Here is a 23,095-nt window from a genome sequence, read left to right on the forward strand (position 1 = left end):
AGATTAGCAGCCCCTTTTCCAGGGGTGGGAAGCATAAGAGTCCATGCACTGTGGGAGGAGTCTATGCCAGGACCCGGGTGATGGCTGTGGTATACTGGATACCCTGTCTGAATATCCAGACCCTTTTTTAGGAACCTTGCTACCTTGCTTATTCACTAGCTAAGCCCTGACCAAGAGCTAGATGCTGTATGTACTCTGTGCTAAGAAACAGAGTCAGTGAGACAGTATTTGGGATCCGGGGTCTTCAGGACCCCAGGAGGAGAAAGACAGACAGGTGACTAAGGAGCTGACTCTTCCCCAAAAGGCTGTGTTATGCATGTAGAAACAATGGTCTATTCTAATCTAGGATGTCTGGAGAGACTTGATGGTAGGAAGGTGAGATGCCTAGCCCTGATAGATGCCTGGGGTTTGCTAGGTGAAGAAAGGGAAGCCCATCCCCACCTCAGTTACAGTGAGACTGTCAGTTTTCCAGAATGTGTCAACACTGCAGGTGTTGTCACAAGGCTTTGCAGAAGCATCCTTTCATTTGCTGCTTGCATGGCCCTATGTAGAAAGGTTTCATTTACAAACGAGGAATTATGGGGTCCAGGGTAGTTAAGCCTTGGGGAACTGAAGTGATTTGGAGGTGGGGTGGGCCTGGATGATGAGGACAGAAAGGCAGGCAGGTGCTGAGACCTGAGGGAGGCCTAAACACTGAGCAGTGTGGAGTTCATGTCATGGTGCAGAGTGGTTTGATTGACTTCTGCTTCTGAAGATCACTATGGTAGTGATAAAGAGGTGGGGCTGGAGGCAGCAAGGCAAGGAGGCCGTTACCAGGAAAACTTTGCCATCCGGGGAAGGGTAATGCCTTATGACATTAGCAGTGGAGGAAACCTGACCATGGGAAGAGAAAATGGGCAGGAACTTCTGGCCACCCAAAGGGGAAAACTACGCAGTCTCACAGCCTTGAATTGGAACCCTAGTCATATCATTTATCATGGTCTCGACAGGACAGAGAGAGTGAGGCAAGAAGCGGCCTGTCCCATTGTGTTGCTCAACTTACAACTTTTTACTTGAATATGAGCTCCTGGGGGGTAGCATGAACGGGAGGGTTCCCTGCCTAGGTGACAGCAGGCAGTCCTTCCCTGGATGGCCTTTGCTGCTACTTCACGTAGAGGTGAGCTTCGGGATAGGACTCAGTGGGAAAGATGAAGCACCGTACCATGTGTGGGCAGTGTCCCACGGCTCGCTGCTGAGGTCAGAGGGCAACCTTAAGTGTCGGTCCTTGCCATTCATTTTGTTTTGAGCCAGGCCTCTCCTGCAGTTCACTTCTGCCTAGCCAGTATAGCCCGTGCATGAGCTTCTGGTGATGCTCGTCTCTCCCTCTGATGCACCAGTACGTCACTGGAACGAACTGGGATTGTAGACACTCATGCACTGTGTCCAGCTTTTAAAAATTACTACTGTTAAATGTATTTCTTCCACCACGTGGATTCTGGGGCTTGAACTCTGGTCCTCGGGCTCAGCAGCAAATGCTTCACCCTTAGCCTTCTTGCCGGCCCCACTTCCAGCTTTTTACATGTTTCTGTGGGTCCAAGCACAGATGCTCAGGCTCACACAGCAAGTGCTTTGTGCACCGAACCCTCTCCTTGGCCCACAATTATGCTTCTTTAAAGAAGGAAAACGCCTCGGTTTTTCAGTTTTGGAAGTTTCTGGGATAAGAAACCGTTTTTCTAAAAATTAGAAGAAAAATAAAAGACTACCACGATGCATTTATGCGGTTGTGTGTGAGGACATTTCCTCCTCATTTCTGATTTGTCCAGAGTACAGGTGCGTATGATTCACAGCAAGAGAAAAAATTAAAAAGCCCCCTGGCAGCAAAAGCCACATTTGGTATATAGAGTTGAGGGCCAAGAGGATGGGAGAGGCACCAGCAGGTCTAACCAACCGGATGCAATAGAATAAATGTTGGCTACACCAGGAGGCTCTCACCTGGCGAAGCCAGACTGAGACATACAACCTGACAGGTGAGTGCGTCGCCTTCACGGGGTAATAGCTGAGACTAAAGGTGCTCTGTAAGGATGCTGTACAGGGGTGGGACGACAGAGATTTCTCAGCCACAGGCAGGATGTGAACTTCTGAGCTTTGATTTAACTATAAGAACTGTGTTCTAGCCGGGCGCTGGTGGCACACACATTTAATCCCAGCACTCGGGAGGTAGAGGCAAGCGGATCTATGAGTTCTAGGCCAGCCTGGTCTACACAGTGAGTTCTGGAACAGCCGGGGTTACACAGTGAAAGCCTGTCTCAGAAAAATCAAAAACAAAAGCAAAATAAATAAAAATAAAATAAAATAAAAATAAGCATGTATATTGTATGATGTTTTACACTTTTGGCTTTTCGGGGGGCCCGCCACCCAGCTCCCAAATAAATCACACATGAAAGCTTATTCTTAGTTATGAATGCCCGGCCTTAGCTTGGCATGCTTCTAGCCAGCTGTTCTTAGGTTACATTATCCTGACTACCTTTTGCCTTTGGGTTTTTATCTTTCTCTATCTCTGTACACCTTTCTTTACTTCTTTCTCCGTGATAGCTGAGTGGCTGGCCCCTGACGTCCTCCTCTCCTTGTTCTCTTGCTCCTCGTTCTCTCTCCTCCCAGAGTTCTCCTTCTATTTATCCTCTCTGCCTGCCAGCCCCACCTATCCTTGCTCCTGACTCACTATTGGCTGTTTATCTCTTTATTAGGACCATCAGGCGTTTTAGACAGGCACAGTAACACAGCTGCTCAGAGTTAAACAAATGCCGCGTAAACAAAAGTCACACACCTGAAAATATTTCCCAACACACGGACTGGGTGTAGATGCGCTGGTTTCCATCCCCAGGGTTCATGTTTTGAATGCATAGTCCCCAGCTGTGGTGCTAGTTGGACGACTTGGAGGAAGTCTTTAGGAGGAAGAATCTGGTTAGTGGGAGGTAGGCCACTCTGTGTGGCCTTTGAAGGTTCTAGTCACTAATTCTGATCTAGTTTTCTCTGCTTCCTGGTCACACTGAGTGAAGAAACTCCTGCAGATAGGTTGTCTCCTGCCCACATACCTTCACTCCACAACCAATCAAAATTCTTCAGAAACCAGGCATGGTGGCACATGTCTTTAGTCCCCCAGCACTGGGGAGGCAGAGGCAGAAGCAGGCAGATCTCTGTGAGTTCAAGGCCAGCCTGGTCTACAGAGAAAGTTCCAGGACAGTCAGAGTTACTGTCCTGAAAAAACCAAAGGAAGGAAGGAAGGAAAGAAAAAATATCAAAATCCTTTTGAGACCATGGGTCAAAATAAACCCTCTTCCCCTTATATATATTCATTTCTGCCAAAGATTTTGGTCACAGCTATGCAAAAATAGCTAACATAGAAAACTGGCACCAGAGAGTCAGGCGGTTGGTGTAGCAGACCTGGTTGAAGAGTTCTTTGGCCTCTGGAGCTGGTTTCTAGAAGGAATGAGGAAGTGATTACAGATGGGGGCCAGAGAAGCCCTGGGATACTATAAGCTCTACTTGATAGGTGATTCTGGGGGGAGATGGGAAGGACAGAACTCAGGCGGGAAAGACTGTGTGTCCCAGGTGTGAGGCTGCACAGCTGCCATGCTAGCACATCGGAAGCTGAGGTCGAAGGGCTTCTGGGAACTGAAAGTCAATTTGGACTGTATAATGGATGCCAGGCCAGTCAGGACTACGAAGCAAAGATGCTGTTTCAGAAGAAAAAGACATGCGGTGAGGGAAGGGGCCTGCTTGTGAGGTTTCAGATGGAAGCAAGGACCCTAGGGAGCAAGGGAATCGGGTTACGGGCCATTGGGGGTACATTCTGGCAAAGAAACTGATTACAGTTGCCCATGTTTTGAAATCTGAAGCGAGGCTGAAAAATCAAGGACTCATTTGTTTGGCAGAGGATATTAATCGACACCACAGCATCCGCGCTGTTGGGTGGCTGTCGCTTGCTGCTTTTAGAAAGATTTACAGTGAGAATCAGGAGACAAAAAGCCGAGCTGTCTTGTATTTGTTAAAGTCGTTCTCATCACTAAGGAGAAGCTGCACACCTCGCAGTGTGCTGGCAACACTACACCCACACACTGGAGAAACAGTTAAGCTGTTAGGAACACTTGCTGCTCTTCCAAAGGACCCCAGTTCGAGTCTCAGCATTCGCTGGCGGCTCCAGTTCCGGGGAATCCAATAACCTCTTCTGACCTCCAAGAGGAAGTGGTGTTCGCAAGTGGTCAACAGAATACATGCATATACAATAAAATAAAAAATAAATGACTTCAAAGAGTGATTCAGGCACCCCACAAGAGGTGGGGACAGGTGGAGCAGGAGAGGGTGACCGGGAGCCAGCCTGAGAGTTATCAGTGACGAAGCGGGTGTGTGACTGTGGATATGTTCTTGAGCTCTTTCTGACACACGGGCTCCAAAGCTCTGTGCCAGGGAGCATCGTGGGTAGTGCACACGCACTTCTCAGTGACCCTCTAATGGGCACTGCCCGCGACTAGATGAAGCAAATATCTGTAAATGGACCGACCTGGCATCTAATGGCTCTCTCCTGGAAGAAGGATCGCGTGTGAATTCCAAAGAGCTCCGAGGACTGACGATAGAACTTCCTGTCTCAATCCCCTAAAGTAAGGGACGCATTAATGCCCCACCCTGGAAAAGAGGCTTCGCTTCATTTGCTCTTCAGCAACCCCCAGACACTTAGCAAAGCCAGGCTAGGCTGTGTTCACAGGGCCCCTTTAGGAGTATTTCCAAGTCCTTTTCCTCTCTGGTCCCGGCAGGGTGGAACTCCCTAAGGATTCGCGCATCCTGAGTAGGGTACGGACCCTCAGTTTATATTCCCTAAACAGCTGCTGGGCCTCCAGGCTCACAAAGCTGCCTCTGTCACTGATGTTTTGGCGGCTCTTACTGTCCACCTGAAGGGACCATCTTTGTTCCTGGCTTGTCTGCTCTTAGAGTGGGAGTCAGCGCTGGCATGCACACTCCCAGGAGTTCAAAGGACGGGAATGCATAGCAGCCTGGTACATCAAATACATTTTGTAAGTTAGTATTTCTAATAGTAACATCTTAAGGGCAATAGTTGCAATATAAAGAAGTAGTTTTCATGGAGCTAGGTGTGGTGATGTATTCCTGAAATCCCCATACTTGGGAGGTGAAGATAAGAGTAGAAGCTGAGGCTGGAGAGATGGCTCAGTGGTTTGCCTCTGACTACCCCAGCCAGCTATGGGGTTTTCTGGGACGTGGTTTCTCAAAGACTAGGTGGGTAAGGATTCTGCAGTGACAAACAGAAACAAACACAGAGGCAGTTTGAATCTGAGTGTATTTTGCTGCTCTCAAGCAGGGATTTTTGTACAAGAAAAACCGGTATTACAATTCTAAAAGATGTGTCCAGTGAAGCAGACACAAAAAACAATTATCATAATCATCTGGCACAAGAAAACACAAAATCAGTCAGGTATTATATTTCCTAAACAGAGAATTTAAAGAACCAATTGCGAATGAAACAGATAACATCATAATCACTAAACAGAACAAAATACAAAAAAAAAAAAAAACTTATAGTTAATGGCAAACTTTTAGGAGCGAGCTTAAAAAGTCTTTAAGGGTACTTAGTTATGACTCCTAGGTCATAACTTGATCAAGTTAATAAATTTCCATGAATAATTCTTATCTAACATCTAGCTTCTGTCTTATTAAAAATCCTCAAAGTTCAACTTTAAACTATACTTAAACAATGTTTTCTATTCCACAATGTCAGAGCCAACCTCACCTATACACACACAGTCATACAAATTCATATATAGTACGAGGATATTCTATCAAAGTATTATTTTGTAATTATGTAAATGATTATGAAGCAAAGCATTAAATCTCTCAGAAAAGAAGTCATGGCCAGTGACCCCATTTCTAGGGGTGGCTTCTTATCCAATTTTCTCGCTTAAAATCTCGGCCCAGGCTATCAGGAACATCTTGTAAATATAGAAGAGGAATAGAAGAAGATAAAGCAGACAAACTGTCATGAGAACTACGGCTCAATATTTTTCTCCGGCTAGAGCGTTCCATAACCAGTTCCAGGAGACCTCCTCCCTTCGGAGTCTAGCCCCTCAGTCTGTGAAACTTGTCACACAAAATCTTCTAGGGTTGGTGTGACAGTGGTCAAGAGCACTAACTGCTCTTCCAGAGGACCCAGTTAGATTCCCAGCACCTACTTGGCAGTTCACAACTGTGTGCAATTCCAGCTCTGGGGGATTAGATACCCTTTCCAACCTCCTTGGACACACTTGAGCATGTGGTGCACATACATACACACAGACAACGCACTCGTACACATAAACTAAACTAAAATATTTTAAAAGTAATATCGGGAGTTCCTGGCTGGAGAGATGGCTCTGGAGTTAAGAGCAGTCCTTGTTCCTGCAGAGGACAAGGGGTTCAGGTCCCAAAACCCATGGCTGGCCAACCCATTCTTAACTTCAATTCTAAGGGATCTAAGATCCGTTCTGGCCTCTGTGGAACTGCACGCATGTGGTGCATATAAGCAAAACAGTCATACACATAAAATAAGAATAAATCTCAGATTTTCAGGGGGCTGTGGAGATGGCTCAGCAGTTAAGAGAACTGCTTTGCAAAATGACCAGGATTCCACTCCCAGCATCCACATGGTGGCTCACAACCATCTCTTAACTCCTGTTCCATGTGGTCCAACTCCCCCTTCTGGTCTCTGGAGGCACTGCACACACATGGTACACAGACAGACATGTAGGCCGGCAAAGCACTCATATGCATAAAATAAGAACAAATATAAAAAATTTCAAAAATAGCTCAAATTCTCTCTTACAAGGTTACAGCACTGTGACCAAAATATCTGGCAAACAAAGGAGGAATGGTTTGTTTGGCTCAGTGTTGTAATGGATTAAAAATTGCTGCAGATCCCTGAGTAGCTGCAGTAGCAGAAACACTGCAGGTCTCTGGAGCAGCAGAGGCAGGCAGCGGGTCATGTGGTGGCAGGCAGGAGGCAGCAGGTCCCGAGAGCAGGAACTGCACACAAGACCAGGTCTCTGAAGGCGGCTGGCTGGTCTTGGCCAGAGAGCCTCGTGGTGGCAGAGGGTGCGAGACATATGGATAGGCATGTCATGCAGAGTGAGGTTGGATATTTATTTAGTGGTTATGGAAGGGAGGGGAGAAGGGGAGAAGAGCAGAGAGGGAGAGGGAGGAAGAGAGAGAGAGGAGAGAGAAGGGAGAGAGTGAGATAGAAAAGAGAACTCAGGCTGGGAGCTGAAGATCTGCCTGTCTCAGCAGATGGGGGAGGGAGTGGGCATGACTTGTCTCTTAAAGAGACAGAACAATCATTACAAGAGGCTCTCAGTGTGTGGCCAGCATGGTGGAATCATGTGACTGGAGGCGTTTCCTAACACAGCTGGCCAGGAAGCAGACCATTCCAGAACTAGAGGCCTTGCTTTAATCTTCAAAGACCTGCCTGCAGAGCCATTAATGTGGCTCAGGGGATAAATGTGTTTGCAGAACTCTGCCAACCTTAGTGCAAACCTAGGACCTATGCTAAGGAAGGAGAGAATCAGTTCTTTCAAGTTGTCCTTTGACCTCCAAATTGTGGGCCTAACTATGCTGTCTGGACTGGGGGTGGGGGTGGAGATTGTTGTGTTGGGGGACACTTTCCAACCCTTTACAGTAGTGGTTCTCAACCTGTGGGTAGCAACCCCCATAGGAGTCACAGATCAGATGTTACATTATGATTCAGCACACACCTTTAATTCCAGCCCTCAGAAAACAGAGGCAGGTGGATCGTTGAGTTTGAGGCCAGCCTGGTCTGTAGAGTGAGTTCCAGGACAGACAGTGCTAGACAGAGAAACCCTGTCTCAAAAAAGCAGAAAAATGGGAGGAGGGGGGCTCTTATTTTGCTGTCCACATCAGTGTTGAACTTTTAGCTCAAGGCATCCTTTTCCCTTAGTGTTCCATAACTGAGACTGTAGGCACACACCGCATTCAGCTTGAGAATCCAGATCTGTGAACCCACAGAGAAACCATATCTCATAGACCCTCAGAGCTCCATTTACACAGTCACTCCATACATTTGTCCTCCCACACCAGGCACCTGTCCTTTCCTTGTGATGTGGGGTTCCCCTCTGTACGCTGTGAATATGTTTTACTACCAATGGTGAATAAAGAAGCTGCTTTGGGCCTATGGCAGTGCAGAATAGAACACAGAGGGATTCTAAGAGAGATAAAGGAGGAAAGAAGGCAGAATCAGAAAGACGCCATGTAGCTGCCAAAGGAGTAACATGCCAGCATCCCTAATCCACAGCCTAGTGGAGATACACAGAATAACAGAAATGGGTTAATTTAGGATGTAAGAGTTAGTTAACAAGAAGCCTGAGCTAATAAAATGAGCAGTGTTTCATTAATCCAGTTACCCTGTGACTATTTCTGGTCTGGGTGGTCGGGAAACAAAAGAGCAGTCTCCTCCTACACCCTCATACACAGATATAATTCTGCTCCTCACACTCAGAAACAAGTTCATTTCACAAACCAGAGCAGCGAGAACCTAATCCAGAAAAAGATCTGCTGTGTGAGGAATGGGAGGAGACCAGCTGCAATCTGAGACACCAAACTGACAAAAGAGGTGAGGGGACTGGAGCTAGCCCCCAGAATGACCAGCCACGAGCCACGGGAGAAGCTAGCCCCCAGAATGACCAGCCACGAGCCACGGGAGAAGCTAGACCCCAGAATGACCAGCCACGAGCCACGGGAGAAGCTAGACCCCAGAATGACCAGGAGGAGCTAGCCCCCAGAATGACCAGGAGGAGCTAGCCCCCAGAATGACCAGCCACGAGCCACGGGAGAAGCTAGACCCCAGAATGACCAGCCACGAGCCACGGGAGAAGCTAGCCCCCAGAATGATCAGGAGAAGCTAGCCCCCAGAATGACCAGCCATGGGCTGCAGGAGGAGCTAGCCCCAAGAATGACCAGCCACAAGCTGTGGGAGGAGCTAGCTCTCAGAATGACCAGGAGGAGCTAGCCCCAAGAATGACCAGCCATGAGCCACGGGAGGAGCTAGCACCCAGGGGACTCTAGAAACTGGGATCAGAGAAAGAGCCACATGGGGATATCTGAAATTCCCCATCAGTGGGGACCCCATGATCAGGTCTGTGGTTCTCCTGGATTCAAGTCTGAGCTCTCCTGAGGCTCCCTAGCTCAGCAGCAGACACTTCATAGTGTCTCCGTTGTTAGAACAGCACAAAGACCACAAAGGAAGTCATGTCCTGACACATCTGGCAACACACTAACTTGGCAGGTCTCTTGGCCTCCTTCCAGGTCAGGCCCCTCTTGTCCTCTTTATTCTACTTGTCCATCAGCTAAGACTCAGAGGTCATTCTTCCCCAGCCCGTCCTCCCTCCTACTCACTGTAGAGGCTGCAGGAGACAAAATGTACAGAGGTGCTCCATCAATGGCCTGGTGTGGAAGTCCTTCTGTATATGTGTTGCTTTTATTGGTTAATAAAGAAACTGCTTTCAGCCAATGGTTTAACAGAATATAGCCAGGCTGAAAGAGATATATATAGAGAGAAAGTAGGCAGAGTCAGGGAGCAGCCATGTAGCTGCCTGCAGGAGACAGACCGTGAGCCCGCTGAATCTTTGCCAGTCGGTCATGACCTCCTGGTGATGCACAGATAAATGGAGATGGGTTACTTTAGGATATAAGAGCTAGCTAGAAAATATGCTTAAGCTATTGGCCAAAGAGTATTTCAAATAATATAGTTTCTGCATGATTACTTCAGGTCTGAGCAGCTGGGAACAAATGAACAACCTCCACCAACAACGGCCAAATGTTTTACTAGTGTTAAACACACACTAGAGACCTGTACAAAGCCGTTTCTTCAGGCAGTGTCAGAACATCAGAGTTCTCAAGTCTTGTTGCAACAGGTAGAGTCAGGACGTCAAAGAGTTCGCAAGCCTTTGCCAGAGGCAGACAGAGTTTCCCTGGAGACAATCAACCTGACCCAGGCTGTTTGGTGCGCCATTCACTCCAGACTCTACCTGTTAACCCATCAGAATAAAGAAGTCCCCAGTCCCCTGCCCTGGATGAGCTGGTCATCTTAGACCCAGTTAGTAATTAATGCGTGAAACAATTAGACCCAGTTAGTAATTAATGCGCAAAACAATCCCACACCAGTTTGGATTTAAAGGGATATTTATTTTAGGGGTAAAACTTACAAAACACCAACCGTCAGGAAAGGAGTCTCTAGTCGCTGGAGCAAGAGCCGGAACCAAGAGCCGGAACCAAGAGAGCGGGCCGAGACTTGCCGCTCTTTTTTAAAGAGAAATACACCACGTCCCAGTGGGCTGGTATTTCAGTGGCTATTGGCTGAAGGAGTGGAAGGTGCTCCCACAGCAAGTAATAGAGCACAGACTTCTGCTTCCTCCATGAAGGATTAACTGCTATGGCCATTACCCCCATGCTAAAAATAACCGGAAGAACAGACACAATAAATGAAAGAACGTATTTTCAGACCCTGGGCAATAGTCAGTGCAGGGCACCTGTGCAGAGCTTGGTGCATCTTTTGCTCTTTGACTGCGGACAGCTTCAGGCCATCCCTACCTGACTAATGTTGATAGTGAGCTTATGAAATGGTGGATTTCACCGTTTCCTTTCACACGTGAATATCAGTGCACTTTACTCTTACTCACCCCCACTACCTCTCAGATCTCCCCAATAGTCTTCCTTCTGTTTTCATGCCATACAAACACGTATATTTCATGTCACATAAATATATAGATTTCAGGGGGCTGGAGAGATGGCTCAGCGGTTAAAAGCATTGCCCGCTCTTTCAAAGGTCTTGAGTTTAATTCCCAGCAACCACATGGTGGCTCACAACCATCTGTAATGAGGTCTGGTACCCTCTTCTGGCTAACTGTATAAATATTAAATATATATATATATATATTTCATCTAGAATTTGCATATGAGAAAAAATGTGACAAATGACTGAGATACCTCATTTAACATATCAGATTGTACCTGGCCCCCAGGTTCTCCCAGCATCCCTCAGTCCCTACCTGTTACAGGATCCTTCCTGCTGGCCTGGGCTGCCCATTCTCCAGATGCTCTTTCCCAATCATTGCTGTTACCTCTCCTCCTCTGGGCCTCTCAGTCTCCAGGGCCAGTCTCTAACCTGTCTGTCTCCCTCACATGGCCAGGCCCAGGGTCATGACCACTGTGCACTCTTCCAGATACTCCTGTTTTTGGCTACGCTCTTCCTTCTCCACCACCATACCTAGGAGCAAGCATATCCTTTCCTTTTTATTTCTTTTTTTCCATTCATTTGCTGTTGAACCAGTCATGTCGTTCCTTTTTTATCTCTTTTTTTCACTCAGTATTTATTTAACGTGTTTTGTTGTGCTGTGGCGGGAGCAGCAATCCTGTAACACAGCAGCCTGTGGAGGCCCAAGGACACCTGCAGGAATCAGCTCCATCTGCCCACCATGTGGATTCTGGGAAATCAGGTTGTCAGGTCTGGTGGCAGCAAGCACCCTTACCTGCTGAGGCATCTCCCTGCCTCCACCCTTACAATTACAAGTGGAACATTAGTGATAGAAATCAGGTTTTGCTGTTTTTCTATCTTCATGTGTATCTGAATTTTTAATATAAATGCAGGGAGGTAAAGCTTCAGCACAAACCAAAGCTCCGATGAACGAGTTGGAGCGGTTCAGCTTTGTAACAATTAAACGTTAATCTGGGGTCTGGAGAGACGGCTCAGCGGTTAAGAGCTCCGGTGCCCTTCTGGAGGACCAAGCTAGATTCTCAGGACCCACGGGGCGGCTCACAACATCTGTAACTCCAGTTCCAGGAGGATCGGATGCCTTCTCCAGATGTGCATATGACACACAGACACTTGTGCAGGCAAACAAACAAATAAAAAAAACAAAACAAACCATATACATAAAATATATGATAAAAATCTTAAAAGAAAACATGGGACTGGAGAGATAGCCCAGTGGTATTTACTGCTCTCCAAGAGGGTCGTTGTTTGACTGACAGCACCCACGTGGAGGCTCACAGTCATCTGATTCCAAGGGATTCTACACACTCTTGTCCTACAAGGGTACCGGCTATGCATGTGGTGTGTTTAGACGCGCACGCACACACACACAAATATTTTTGTAAAAAATTAAGGACATAAAAGTCAGATGGCATCAAAAGTTAATTCTACCACAACTGAACAACCGAAGAAAGAAACAGTACACTTTACACATCCCTTCCAGCGCACAGAAATGGAGTAAACGCTTTTCTACTTTTCCTTAGGCCAACATTATCCTAAACAAACACAGACGTTTGTGATAGTGTTAATGTCGACTTAACGTAACCTAGCATCATCTAGGAGACAGCCTCTGGGCATGCCTGTGGACAGTTATCTTGACTGCCTTCCTAGGCATGAGAAGAGCATCATTCTAATGGTTGCCTGGTAACCAGGTAGGCAAGGCTGGTAATTCTTGAGGAGATGGAGAAAACTTTTTAAAAATTTTTTTGAGACAAGATCACAACATAGCGGAGGATGACCCTGAACTTCTGATCTTCAAATCTCTGCCTCCCGATCGCTGGGCTGGCAAACATTCACCAATATACCAGCTAGGCTTCTGCTGTGGAATTGAACTCGCAGCTTCATGCCTGGTAAGCAAGCACTCTCTCCGCCATCAGAGTAAAGTCCCCAGCTCCAACATGAAATCCCAATCACGCAAGTACTGCACAAGCGTGTGCAAACTCAACTAAATATCCACTTCAAATAAGGGTATTTTGTTGCACGCAAGATGCGCTTCAACATTGGTTAGAATGAAAATAAAATCAAGGAGGTAAAAATCTTTCCACTGTGCATCAACAGACATTATCCGTACCCTTATATCTCTCCATTTTGCCCACAGAGGCCTACGCCTTCCCTCCTGAAGACTTTCTCTTCAACCCCAAGACTCTGCATTGAGAGGAGACAAAGGTTAACCTCTTCCGCAGGGAGAACTCGGAGCTGCGGGTTGAGCGCTACCCTCACCCCTCGTACTCCTCCTGCCGCAGGATTTTTGTGATCGCAGCACCAGGTCGGTCTCGCCGCCAGGGGGCGCTGTGCGCCCAGATGCCAGGGTCGGGAGCCCCCTCACAGAACCACATAGGGACGCTCGCTCAGCCAAAGTCTGTGCTCCCACAGCAACCCTCCACCATCCATTCCCCATAGGTTACCCAGCCCGTCCTATGGGAAAACAAAGTGAGAGGGTCCCAGGGAGTAAATGTCTAACCCCACAGGCTAGGGGGAAGGAGGGCACTGAAGGCTTCACAAAACTTGTCCTGAGACAGATGTGCCCTCTTAACCAGAGGCTAATCTCGCTCTCCAAATCTTCCGCACATATCTCAACCACCCATCCTGCTTCTTTATCCATCCCATCCTAGGCCCTGCTTCTTCTCTGACATCTGTAATTGACTAAAGTCTACAACTGCAACCAATTGTTTCTGTGTAAACGTAATTAAAAGACTTTCTCTCTCTCTCTGGAAAGATTATTGATGGGCAATCAGCTTAGCAGCAGCTTATTCTTCAACAATCACAACTAAAGCAGATCCCACTGGCAAGTCGATGGCTAACCAGACGGCAGTGTTCTTTAGGGGAGGAGGCAAGGACACCCCCGCCCCCAGGACCAATGGAGTAAAACCTCGACCCTCTAGCCTTGAAGACTGTCCTGGGTCACTCCAGCGATTATAACTCAGTTCACAGGCTGGGGGAGATGGTCCAGTAGCTAACGTGCTCATCGCACAACCATGGGAACCTAAATTTGAATCTCCAGCACACACATTAAAAAAACAAACGAACAAACAAACCAGACTGCCCCTGTCATCCTAGTGATGGAGAGGCAGAGAGAGATCCCTGGAACTCAGAGGCCATATAATCTTGAGGTGTCCATGAGCTCCTGACTGAGCAAGAGAGCCCCTGTCACTAAAAAATAGGGCGGAGAGCTGATAGAAGACTCTTGACATAGTGCACACAGGAACATGTACAAAAGCATAAACCACACATATCCCCCGGCTCCTCACCTCAAAACAACGGTAAAACCCCTCAGTATGCTCATCCTCTTGGTAACTGATGCCTGTCCTTGGTAAGCCCTGTGGCACTCTGTGTGGTGGGATTTAGGGGTTTAGGAGCCCACCCACCTCAGTATCCCTGAGTCTAGGATAGGTTCCACTGTCTAAGTGGCCACCTTCTGAACATCTGGCTCTCCATTCTTGTGGAGATCCCAGAAGAGATTCTCTGTGTAGCACAGTCTCCAGCTCGGCTGGCTTTGGCTGGAGCGAAGCTACATGGCTTGGGAATCCACGTGCACAGTTGAAGTTAAAGAGAAACTCAGTACCGCACCCGAAGGAAAATGATCCCCAAATTCCTGGAAACCGAAGGATTGAAATTGTGACCAAGGACCCTCTGTCAACTATAGCAACCCAGTGCCCCTCAGCAGGATGTCTCCCTTCCTGCCTCAGAAATTCCAGATCATCGAAGGCCTCTAGAACTGATGGCCCACCAGTATACTCTTCTTCCGGTCTAAGGTGTGAATTACGGCTTCTGCAAAAGTTGCTAACCAAAGCATCTGCCTACTCAATTTTCTTTAGTGTGCAGACCGCTGTGCAAGGGGCTTTAGTGGGAAGGCTACGCGATCTGGGGAAGGCTGTTGGAACATTGACCTCCAGTGTTGCTCAGACGGAGCACAGACCTAGTGCACAGGGTCAAGGTGCCTCTGCAGTTGTGGGAGAAGATAAGGGCTGCCTTGACTAGCAATGAAAAGAAAGCCGGAAACTGGGAAGTACTGTCATTTCCTTCCTCCTCACCTGCCACACCCCAGGCAGCCAAGCACTCCTTTAGGTCGGAGAGCTTATGTCTTACCTGGATTATTGCCAGTTCTTCCTCCTTCGCTCACTTCTTCTCTTCACCCCCTCCCTTCTCTTTCCTTCCTCCCTCCTCCTCTTCTCCCTTCTTTTCCATCTCTCTCTCCCTCCTCCTTTTCTCCCTCCTCCTCTTCTCCCTTCTTTCCCTCTCCCTCCTTCCCCCTCCTCTTTTTCTTCCTCCTTCTTTTTTGACAAGGGTCCCAACACGGCATCCTGCCAAGTCCTAGATCATAGCTATGTAATCACACCTAGCTTATGTCAGAACTTTCGAATGGAAGACTGCCCACCTCCCCTGTTCTCTCTCTACACGCATTACCGTGTTCTAGATGCCCAGGCAGGGTGGCAGCCAGGGAAGGAAGGCCCATGGCTTCTTTTTCCTCTCTGAGCAGAAGTGCCTGTAAGAGGGTGTTAATAACTCTTGCTTCACAGGTTCCCATGGGGGCAAAATGACCAAGGGACGTGCAGCTGGCTCACAATTACCGTGACTCTTCAGGGCTCAAGGGGGTGGCACTGCTGTTCTTAGCCCCCTTCGCTTTATGCCTGATTGTTGCTCATTTTTGTGGTTCTGAGTGAAATTCTGTGTAGTTTTGTTTGTTTGTCTGTCATTGTTGTTTTCAGGTAAGAAAATGCTCTGGTTGCTTTCATGAGTGGAAAAGAGGAAGACAAAAAAAACCAAAAAAACTCTGTGTGTGTGCATGTGGTTTTTTTTTTGTTTTGTTTTGTTTTTTGTTTTTTGTTTTTTTCGAGACAGGGTTTCTCTGTGGCTTTGGAGCCTGTCCTGGAACTAGCTCTTGTAGACCAGGCTGGTCTCGAACTCACAGAGATCTGCCTGCCTCTGCCTCCCAAGTGCTGGGATTAAAGGTGTGCGCCACCACCGCCCGGCCTGTGCATGTGTATTTTTAAAAGTGTATGTATAGAGGCGGTCAGGGGAGATGGCTCATCAGCAGAGTTTGTACTGGAGCAGCTCTCTCCAGTTTAGACTCTGAATTTAGTTCCCAGCACCCACACTGGGAGGCTCACAACTGCCTATAACTTCAGCTCCTGGGGACCTGATGTTTCTGGCCTCCTTACACACACACACACACACACACACACACACACACACAAACACAAATAATAAAAGAAAAAAGTAAAAATATTTTTAAGACGTACATGTAAGTACTTAAGGGAAGCTGGGGAGGTGACTCGGTGGTGAAATGCTTCCTGTGTAGACAGGAAGGCTGAGTTTGTATCTCTAGCCACTACTTAGGTTTTTTTTAAAAAAAGGTCATAGTGGCACCCTCATAATCCCATCACAGAAGACGGAGACAGGAGGATCCTAGAGACTCCCCGGCCAGGCAGTCTAGACAGTTTGTATGCCCTGGGTTCAGAGACCCTGCCTCAAGCAAACAAAGGAGAAGACCAGCAGAGAAAGATATTCAATGTCGACCTGTGGCCTGCATATGCGCACATTCCACACACAAAACAATGAACTGGGAAATGCAGTCAAATAAAGCACGTGTAGGTATCTCCAGCCTCTCCTTCCAGGCAAAACTGGCAATAGGTGTCTCATCCTCACTTTGATACAGCTGAGGTTATCCTTTAGGAATCCACCTGAGACAGCAGTGATGCAGCTGTTTCCCTTCAGGTAATACAAAAAAAAAAAAAAAAAAATCAAACTATGCAGAAACATTCAGCAACTAGATCGAGATTATTATATTGTTTTTAACTTAAAAAGGTTTACTTTTTAGATTTTATTTATTTTATGTGTATGAGTGCTTTGCCTCGATGTATGTGTGTGCACCACCCGCGTACCTCGTTAGAGGACAGAAGAGGGCATCAGATCCCCTGGAACTAGAGTTATAGATGTTCGTGGACTCCTTGTCAGCGCTGAGAATTGAACCTCCGCAAGAGCCACTCGTACTCTCCATTCCTGCGCCAGCTCTTCCGCTTTGCTTTGCTTGTTTTGTTTTGTTCTGAGACAAGCTGGATTGAAACTCGATACATAACCCAGGCTAGTCTTCAATTTGTAGAAATCGTTCTGCCCGACCCTTTCCCTGTGCCCAGCCCCACTGTTAGGCTCACAGTGGTAAACCAGCACACTCATCTTAGGTCAGAGTTCTCTCATTTCTCAGTCAACTGGTTGTAGAATAGTGGTGGATATTGTAACTATGGAGGGAAAGCACAGGGAAATGGAGCAGGAATAGGAAACACAGGAATCGGAGCATTCCCTCTAAGAGTCTCTTCTGCTCTCAGGAGCTCAGCCAGTTCTACTGTGTGTGTGGAGACCTCGTGCATCTGATGAGAAGAAGCTTCTGGAAATGTCCACCGTTAGGGATTCATGACTAAATATCATTGACCTGGGGTTTCTGAGGCAGGAGGATTGCCACGAGTTCAAGGTCAGCCTGGGCTACGTAATAAGATCCTGTCTCTAAAAAATAAACAGAATAAGCAGGTTGGTGGTGGCTCACAGCTTTAATCCCAGCACTTGGGAGTTCGAGGCCAGCCCTGTCTATAGCACGGGTTCCAGGACAGCTAGGGCTACACAGAGAAACCTGTCTCAAGAAACAACAAAAGAAAAGAAAAGAAACAAAAACCCAGGATCAGTAACAACAAATGAACAACTCAGAGTTGGACTGTCTGCCAGTCTGTGCTTAAGACAGACCAGGATGCTTGGCTGGTGTGTTGTGTGTGTCATGTCAGACAACAAGAGCAGTTTTCATGGTAACGGCTTTGATGCTGTGCGGGAGGATAAAGGGAATCTCTGCCCTCAGGAGTGGTCCTCTGTGTGCTCAGCTCACGTATCTCTTCCAACTACATTTACAGCCACACGAGTCCCATAGCTGCTGGCCTGTGCCCATCCCACACTCACACTTGGTGACAAATCACATCCCAAGGACTGACTTCAAGGACCAGCTAGCTACTCACACTCGCCCATCTCAGCCACACGGGTGGAGTGGGAGTGTACACTGTGTGCTGGGCTGTGAACAGCCTGTGTGCCCTAGCCCAGTCACCTGCCTCCGTCAGTGTTGAGGCTGAGCTCGTTTCTATACATTCTGAGCATCATGCTCAATTGAAGGCATGGAGATGCCAAACTTCACAGATGTAGAAATGCCATCTGCACACATGTCTGCACAACCCCATCTTTACACAAGGGTGCATGTGCAGTTATCTTGCTGAAGTTCAAATATAGTAGTTGCATGAACTGGGGAAGGAGCAACTGAACTGATGTGGGCCGTGATGCATCTGAGTGACGTATTCTGCCCCAGGCCTCTCCCTTAGACTGCCTTAGGCTTTATGTCTCTGGGTTTTGTTGTTGTTAGATATCACAAGAGACACTGAAAAGGATTGAAGGGTATGTGGGCACAGGATCAAAAGAGAAAACAAAGCTCCCTGATGTGGGAGTCCCCTCTGTGTGCTGTGATTAGCATTAATGAATAAAGAAACTGCCTTGGCCTGTTGATAGGGCAGAACCTAGGTAGGCAGAGAAGACGAACTGAATGCTGGGAGGAAGAAGGGTGGAGTCAGGGAGATGCCATGGAAACTCTGCCTGAGACAGACGCCAATTAGAATCTTTGCCGGTAAGCCACTGCCATGTTGCAATACACAAATTAATAGAAATGGGTTAAGTTAATATAAGAGTTAGCCAATAAGAAGCTAGAGCTAATGGGCCAAGCCGTGATTTAATTAATACAGTATCTGTGTGGTTTTTTTGGTTCTGGGCAGCCGTACTGAACAAGCGGCCCCCTCCTACAGCTCCCCAAATACAGTACTCAAATGCAGTCATCAGTTTCTAGATTGCAAGGGTGCACTTTCAGAAGGCTACAGTAAAACACATTGCAAAGATGACAAAAATTTTCCATGGAATTTATTTTCATTTTGAGAGTCATGTGGTCTCTTCCCAATGACTCAAATATGCTGTCATAGCACAAAGATAGTCATAGCCAGTAGTAAGCAAATAAACCTAGCCTGTAGCCTATGTTTCAATAACATTTATTTGCAAAAAAAAAAAAAAAAAACAAAACAAAAAACCCCGTGTGTTTAGTTTGCACAAGACATAAAGAACCTGGGGGCGAGCCGGGCGGTGGTGGCGCACGCCTTTAATCCCAGCACTTGGGAGGCAGAGGCAGGCGGATCTCTGTGAGTTCGAGGCCAGCCTGGTCTACAAGAGCTAGTTCCAGGACAGGCACCAAAGCTACAGAGAAACCAAAAAAAAAAAAAAAAAAAAAAAAAAAAAGAACCTGGGGGCGCCAAGATGGCGTCACAGTTCCGCAGGCTTTCCATTCTTTTTCTGTTATTGTTGTTTTTCTTTTGACAGGGTCCCTGTGTGGTCCAGACTGGCCTCTATCTCCCCATCCTCCTGTTTCGGCTTCCTAAGTGCTAGGGTTGTAGGTATGCACCACCATGCCCAGTTTGCCAAGGACTGACGGGGCTGCATGCTGCCTCAACCAGAAAGAACAAAGTTCTCCAGGCAACATCAGTCTTGTCCAGTTTTGTTCTGTGGTTTGAAGTCCTGAAGTGGTGATGCTCACCCCGCCCCCTTCCTTCCCTCTGTGAATGTCCTCTACCAGCTCCCATTCCTCTTCCCTTTCCTCTCCCCTCTATTGCTTGCCCTTACAGCTTTGGGTGATTCTAGAGAGGGACTCTCACCCTGTCTTCCTTCTGAGTCCCCATCTATTCCAGGGTACAAAATGAGATACATAATGGTGGAAAGAATTCCGTGTTGCTTCACTGGGCAGGGCATGCCATCAGCTTGTTGTGTGACTGCGTGTGACCGAATTACTTAACCTTTCTGAACTACTCTCTCCTCGGCTGGCAAATGAAAGGGTTGGCTAGCTGGCTTCTCAAACGCCTTGCAACTGTAATTCTGCGGTTTTAGGGAGCTGTAGTCTCAGTGCTGTGGAGCCGTCTGGGGTTATTAAGCAGAATGTCACTCACAGACTTTAATGAAACTGCCAGGAGGCCAGCAGTCATCAGTCACGTGATTTAAAGTTGTCAACTTCCCTAAGGCCTGTGGAGCTGAGGGTCTGGGGGTTCCCGGCGAACTTCAGAGGTTCTGAGGTGCCCTCACCAAAGAGGGAGAAAATTGACTCTAGGAACCTCATGGGTCGAGAACACTCATTTATTTCTAGACTGTCATTTGGATAGCTACAAGACACAGACAGATTTGGACTTGGTTGGATACAGAATTCTGGGAAGCTCGAGGTGGGGGTGGGCAGAACAGTTTCTCTTTTTTGCCAGACCTTCTTATGGGGTGCTCTCCTGGCACCCCTCAGGGTTTACCCAATAAACTCAACCTCATGGCCAGGTCAGGAGCGGGGAAGGCCTGGAGGACTTTACACAATGAATTGGGGGGCCAAGGGAGGTACAGAATTGGGACACTGAGGCAGGTGGGGGCTGTGGGAGGCTGGTAGCTCTCAGGAGTTTGTGGGCATCACCTCCATGCTTCCCACTCCAACCCCAGCTCACGTGGATGGCACAGCTGGTGTTGAGGGGGGAGCTGAAGCAAGACCGTGACAGTGTCCAGGAAGGAGGGAGAAAAGAGCCCCCCTTTTCTTCCAGCGTTCCTTCACTGGGCTTCACAGCAGCCTGCAGAACCTGCCTTCCGACCTCCAGGAAAGCAGGCTTTCCTGTCTGCTCCGCCAAAGCTGTCTCATTTGTAACCTGAATAATTCACTCACCCATCTCTCCCTGAGCATTAGGAGAAAAACAAAGCCAGCCCTCGCCCTGTGCTCAGGTTTCCAGGGCCCAGAGGGCAAGCCAGGAGGCTGAGAGGCTGTCCCAGGCCTTCAGCTGTCCCTTGGGTGTCAGGGGTGACAAACACTTGAAATGGGTCACAAGATGTTTCTTCTACTCTAGAGCTAAAGGTGGCATTGACAGTTCTGAAATGTTTTTAAAACACAACGAGACAAAACAAAGGCTATGTCACAGAGACTCAATGTGGTCCGCAGAATATAGCAGATTCATTTTCTGGCTCTTTCCAGAAAATATTTGCCAACCCCTCCACCTATCCTCTGACCTCCATTCTTCAGTGTGGAAGAAGGCCGTGACAGCCTTTGGCCTCTCCATGGGCACCGTAGCCTATGGCCCTGCTGTATGCAGAGACTGTTAGAGGCCTGCCTTACTGCTCATCACATTTAGCAAAAACAAAAATAAGGCCCGAGATGGGGTGATATCAGAGTCTTAGTCAAATGCTTAGGGAGATAGGGGAAGCTAAGACTCCATCCTAAACTATCCCTCATTTGCCTTCTCAGGGATGGGGCATCGTCCAGGCTGGTCTCTAACACACCCTACTCCCTAAGGCCTTGATGAGGAGTGTAAGCCAGGATGCTACTCCCAAGCCATCTATCAGGCCAACCTGAAGACCTTCAACTTTGAGCTGTACTCTGCCTAACTCTCTGCCTTCCAGGTACCTATCTAGGGAGATGGCTGAGGCTCTCAGAAGAGAAATGCCAGAGGGGCAACGGGGTGCCAGCTCACAGTGGTCCAGCTGCAACTGGGCCGAGTGACCTCTGGGCTATCGTGGGAACTTTTTGGATCTGGGGGACTGAGATGTAACCCCACTCTGCAGTGTGTAGGGGTTCTGGATTTTTGTAGATGGGAGATCAGTGGCCTCACTCAAAGTTCCATCTCCCAGGAAACATGCTGCTGCTGTCTAGACAGTGTTTGCAGGGTTCTGCTCTCTACATTAAATTACCATGAAGACAGCCTGGAATCTCAGCATCTGAGTTTTGGAAGCTCAAACTGTGAGATCTTGGACAAACCATCACATCCCTCTGTGACTCAGTTTCCTCATCCACTAAAACAAGCAAAAACAAAAACCACATGAAGTTCAGGTCCCGAGGACCTGTCCATCCCTTGGACAGCAAAGGGTGTGAGCCACACACCCTGCCTCACAGAGCTGGGCTAAGGAGTTGTTGGACCTCATCTCTACTTTCCAGCACTGTCAAAAGAGATTTCCTTGGCTTGGCATCAGAGGACAATGTCTCCTTTAACATCTTAGCATCTTGCCGGGCATGCAAGACTTTGTGACTTTGTGTCTTGTGATCAGGAGACAGTCAAAAATCAATGAGACTCTCATCCACCCATCCCCACCACACCCCTGGCAGGTAGCTCAGAGGCCATGGTACCACACACTTTAAACTGCTTGATGTCTGTCATCCACTCCCGAACTTGACAAGATATTCCTTAAGGACAGGATTACGGGTGTCGACCTTTGTTCATAAGAGAGCACATATCTCAAGTATGTGACTGAAGATACAGCATTTCTGCTAAGCAGCATGACTAACTTGCCAGTCTGATGTTGCATTTGACATGGGCACATGGGACTACATGTCTGGGTAAGTGAGTCCTCACATCTGCTGGCTGGTGTGACCAGAAGCCATTCTTCAATCCAGACAATCAAGACAATCCAGACTGTCCTGTCTAAGCCATGACCCCGAGGGTTATCGTGTGACCTAGAAAGCAAGTGGTTAGAAGGTTAGAGAAATCAACAGGGAGTCAGCCTTTGTAGCATGCCAGAGAGCACTGGGTCATGCAAATCACTTAGAGGTCACTGCTGCTGGTCTCCTAAAGCCATCCAAGCTGGACACGGTGGCCTGGTGGTCCATGCTGACGTCAGTCAGACAAGCGTCACCACTGTTTGCTTCTGAGCCACTACACAAATTGCAAAGGTTGTGATCTACCTTTTAGGCCACAAACCCTACCCTGTAACAGTATGGCAAATGTCCCAAGCTCTGTGATGGGTCCCACTTTGCAAGTCTTGATAAACATCTCAGAATGTCTGTCTCCCTTTGCTGCCTACAGACAGGCTTTCCAGCCTTCTAATCAACCAAACCCTCTTCTTTCCTTTCTTTCTTTCTTTCTTTCTTTCTTTCTTTCTTTCTTTCTTTCTTTCTTTCTTTCTTTCTTTCCTTCTTCCTTCCTTCCTTCCTTTCTTTCTCTCTTTATTTATTCATTTACTTTTAATTAAAAAAATCTTTTTTTGTATGCCAGTGCTCTGTCTGCTTGTATGTCAGAAGAGGGCATCAGACACAACTTTATAGATGGCCGTGAGTCATCATGTGGTTGCTGGGAACTGAACTTAGAAACTGTGGAAGAATAACCAGTTCTTTTAACCACTGAGCCAGCTCTCCAGCCCCCCTTTCTTTTTTTTTTTTTTTAAGTTTTGTGTTATGGGTATTGTATC

At 47.6% G+C, this 23,095-nt stretch overlaps 1 protein-coding gene across 1 annotated transcript in view; it reads right to left on the reverse strand.

The window, feature by feature from the left end:
• The window catches only part of Tafa3 (TAFA chemokine like family member 3), a 49,209-nt gene that overhangs the window by 22,981 nt on the left and 3,133 nt on the right, over positions 1-23,095 (reverse strand). The window contains exon 4 of the mRNA XM_057793941.1: positions 22,264-22,364. Coding sequence (XP_057649924.1) covers positions 22,264-22,364 — 101 coding nt within the window. The remainder of the gene's footprint in view (positions 1-22,263; positions 22,365-23,095) is intronic.

Source organism: Chionomys nivalis, chromosome 18 (assembly GCF_950005125.1).
Source record: "Chionomys nivalis chromosome 18, mChiNiv1.1, whole genome shotgun sequence".
NCBI classification, from domain to species: Eukaryota; Metazoa; Chordata; class Mammalia; order Rodentia; family Cricetidae; genus Chionomys; species Chionomys nivalis.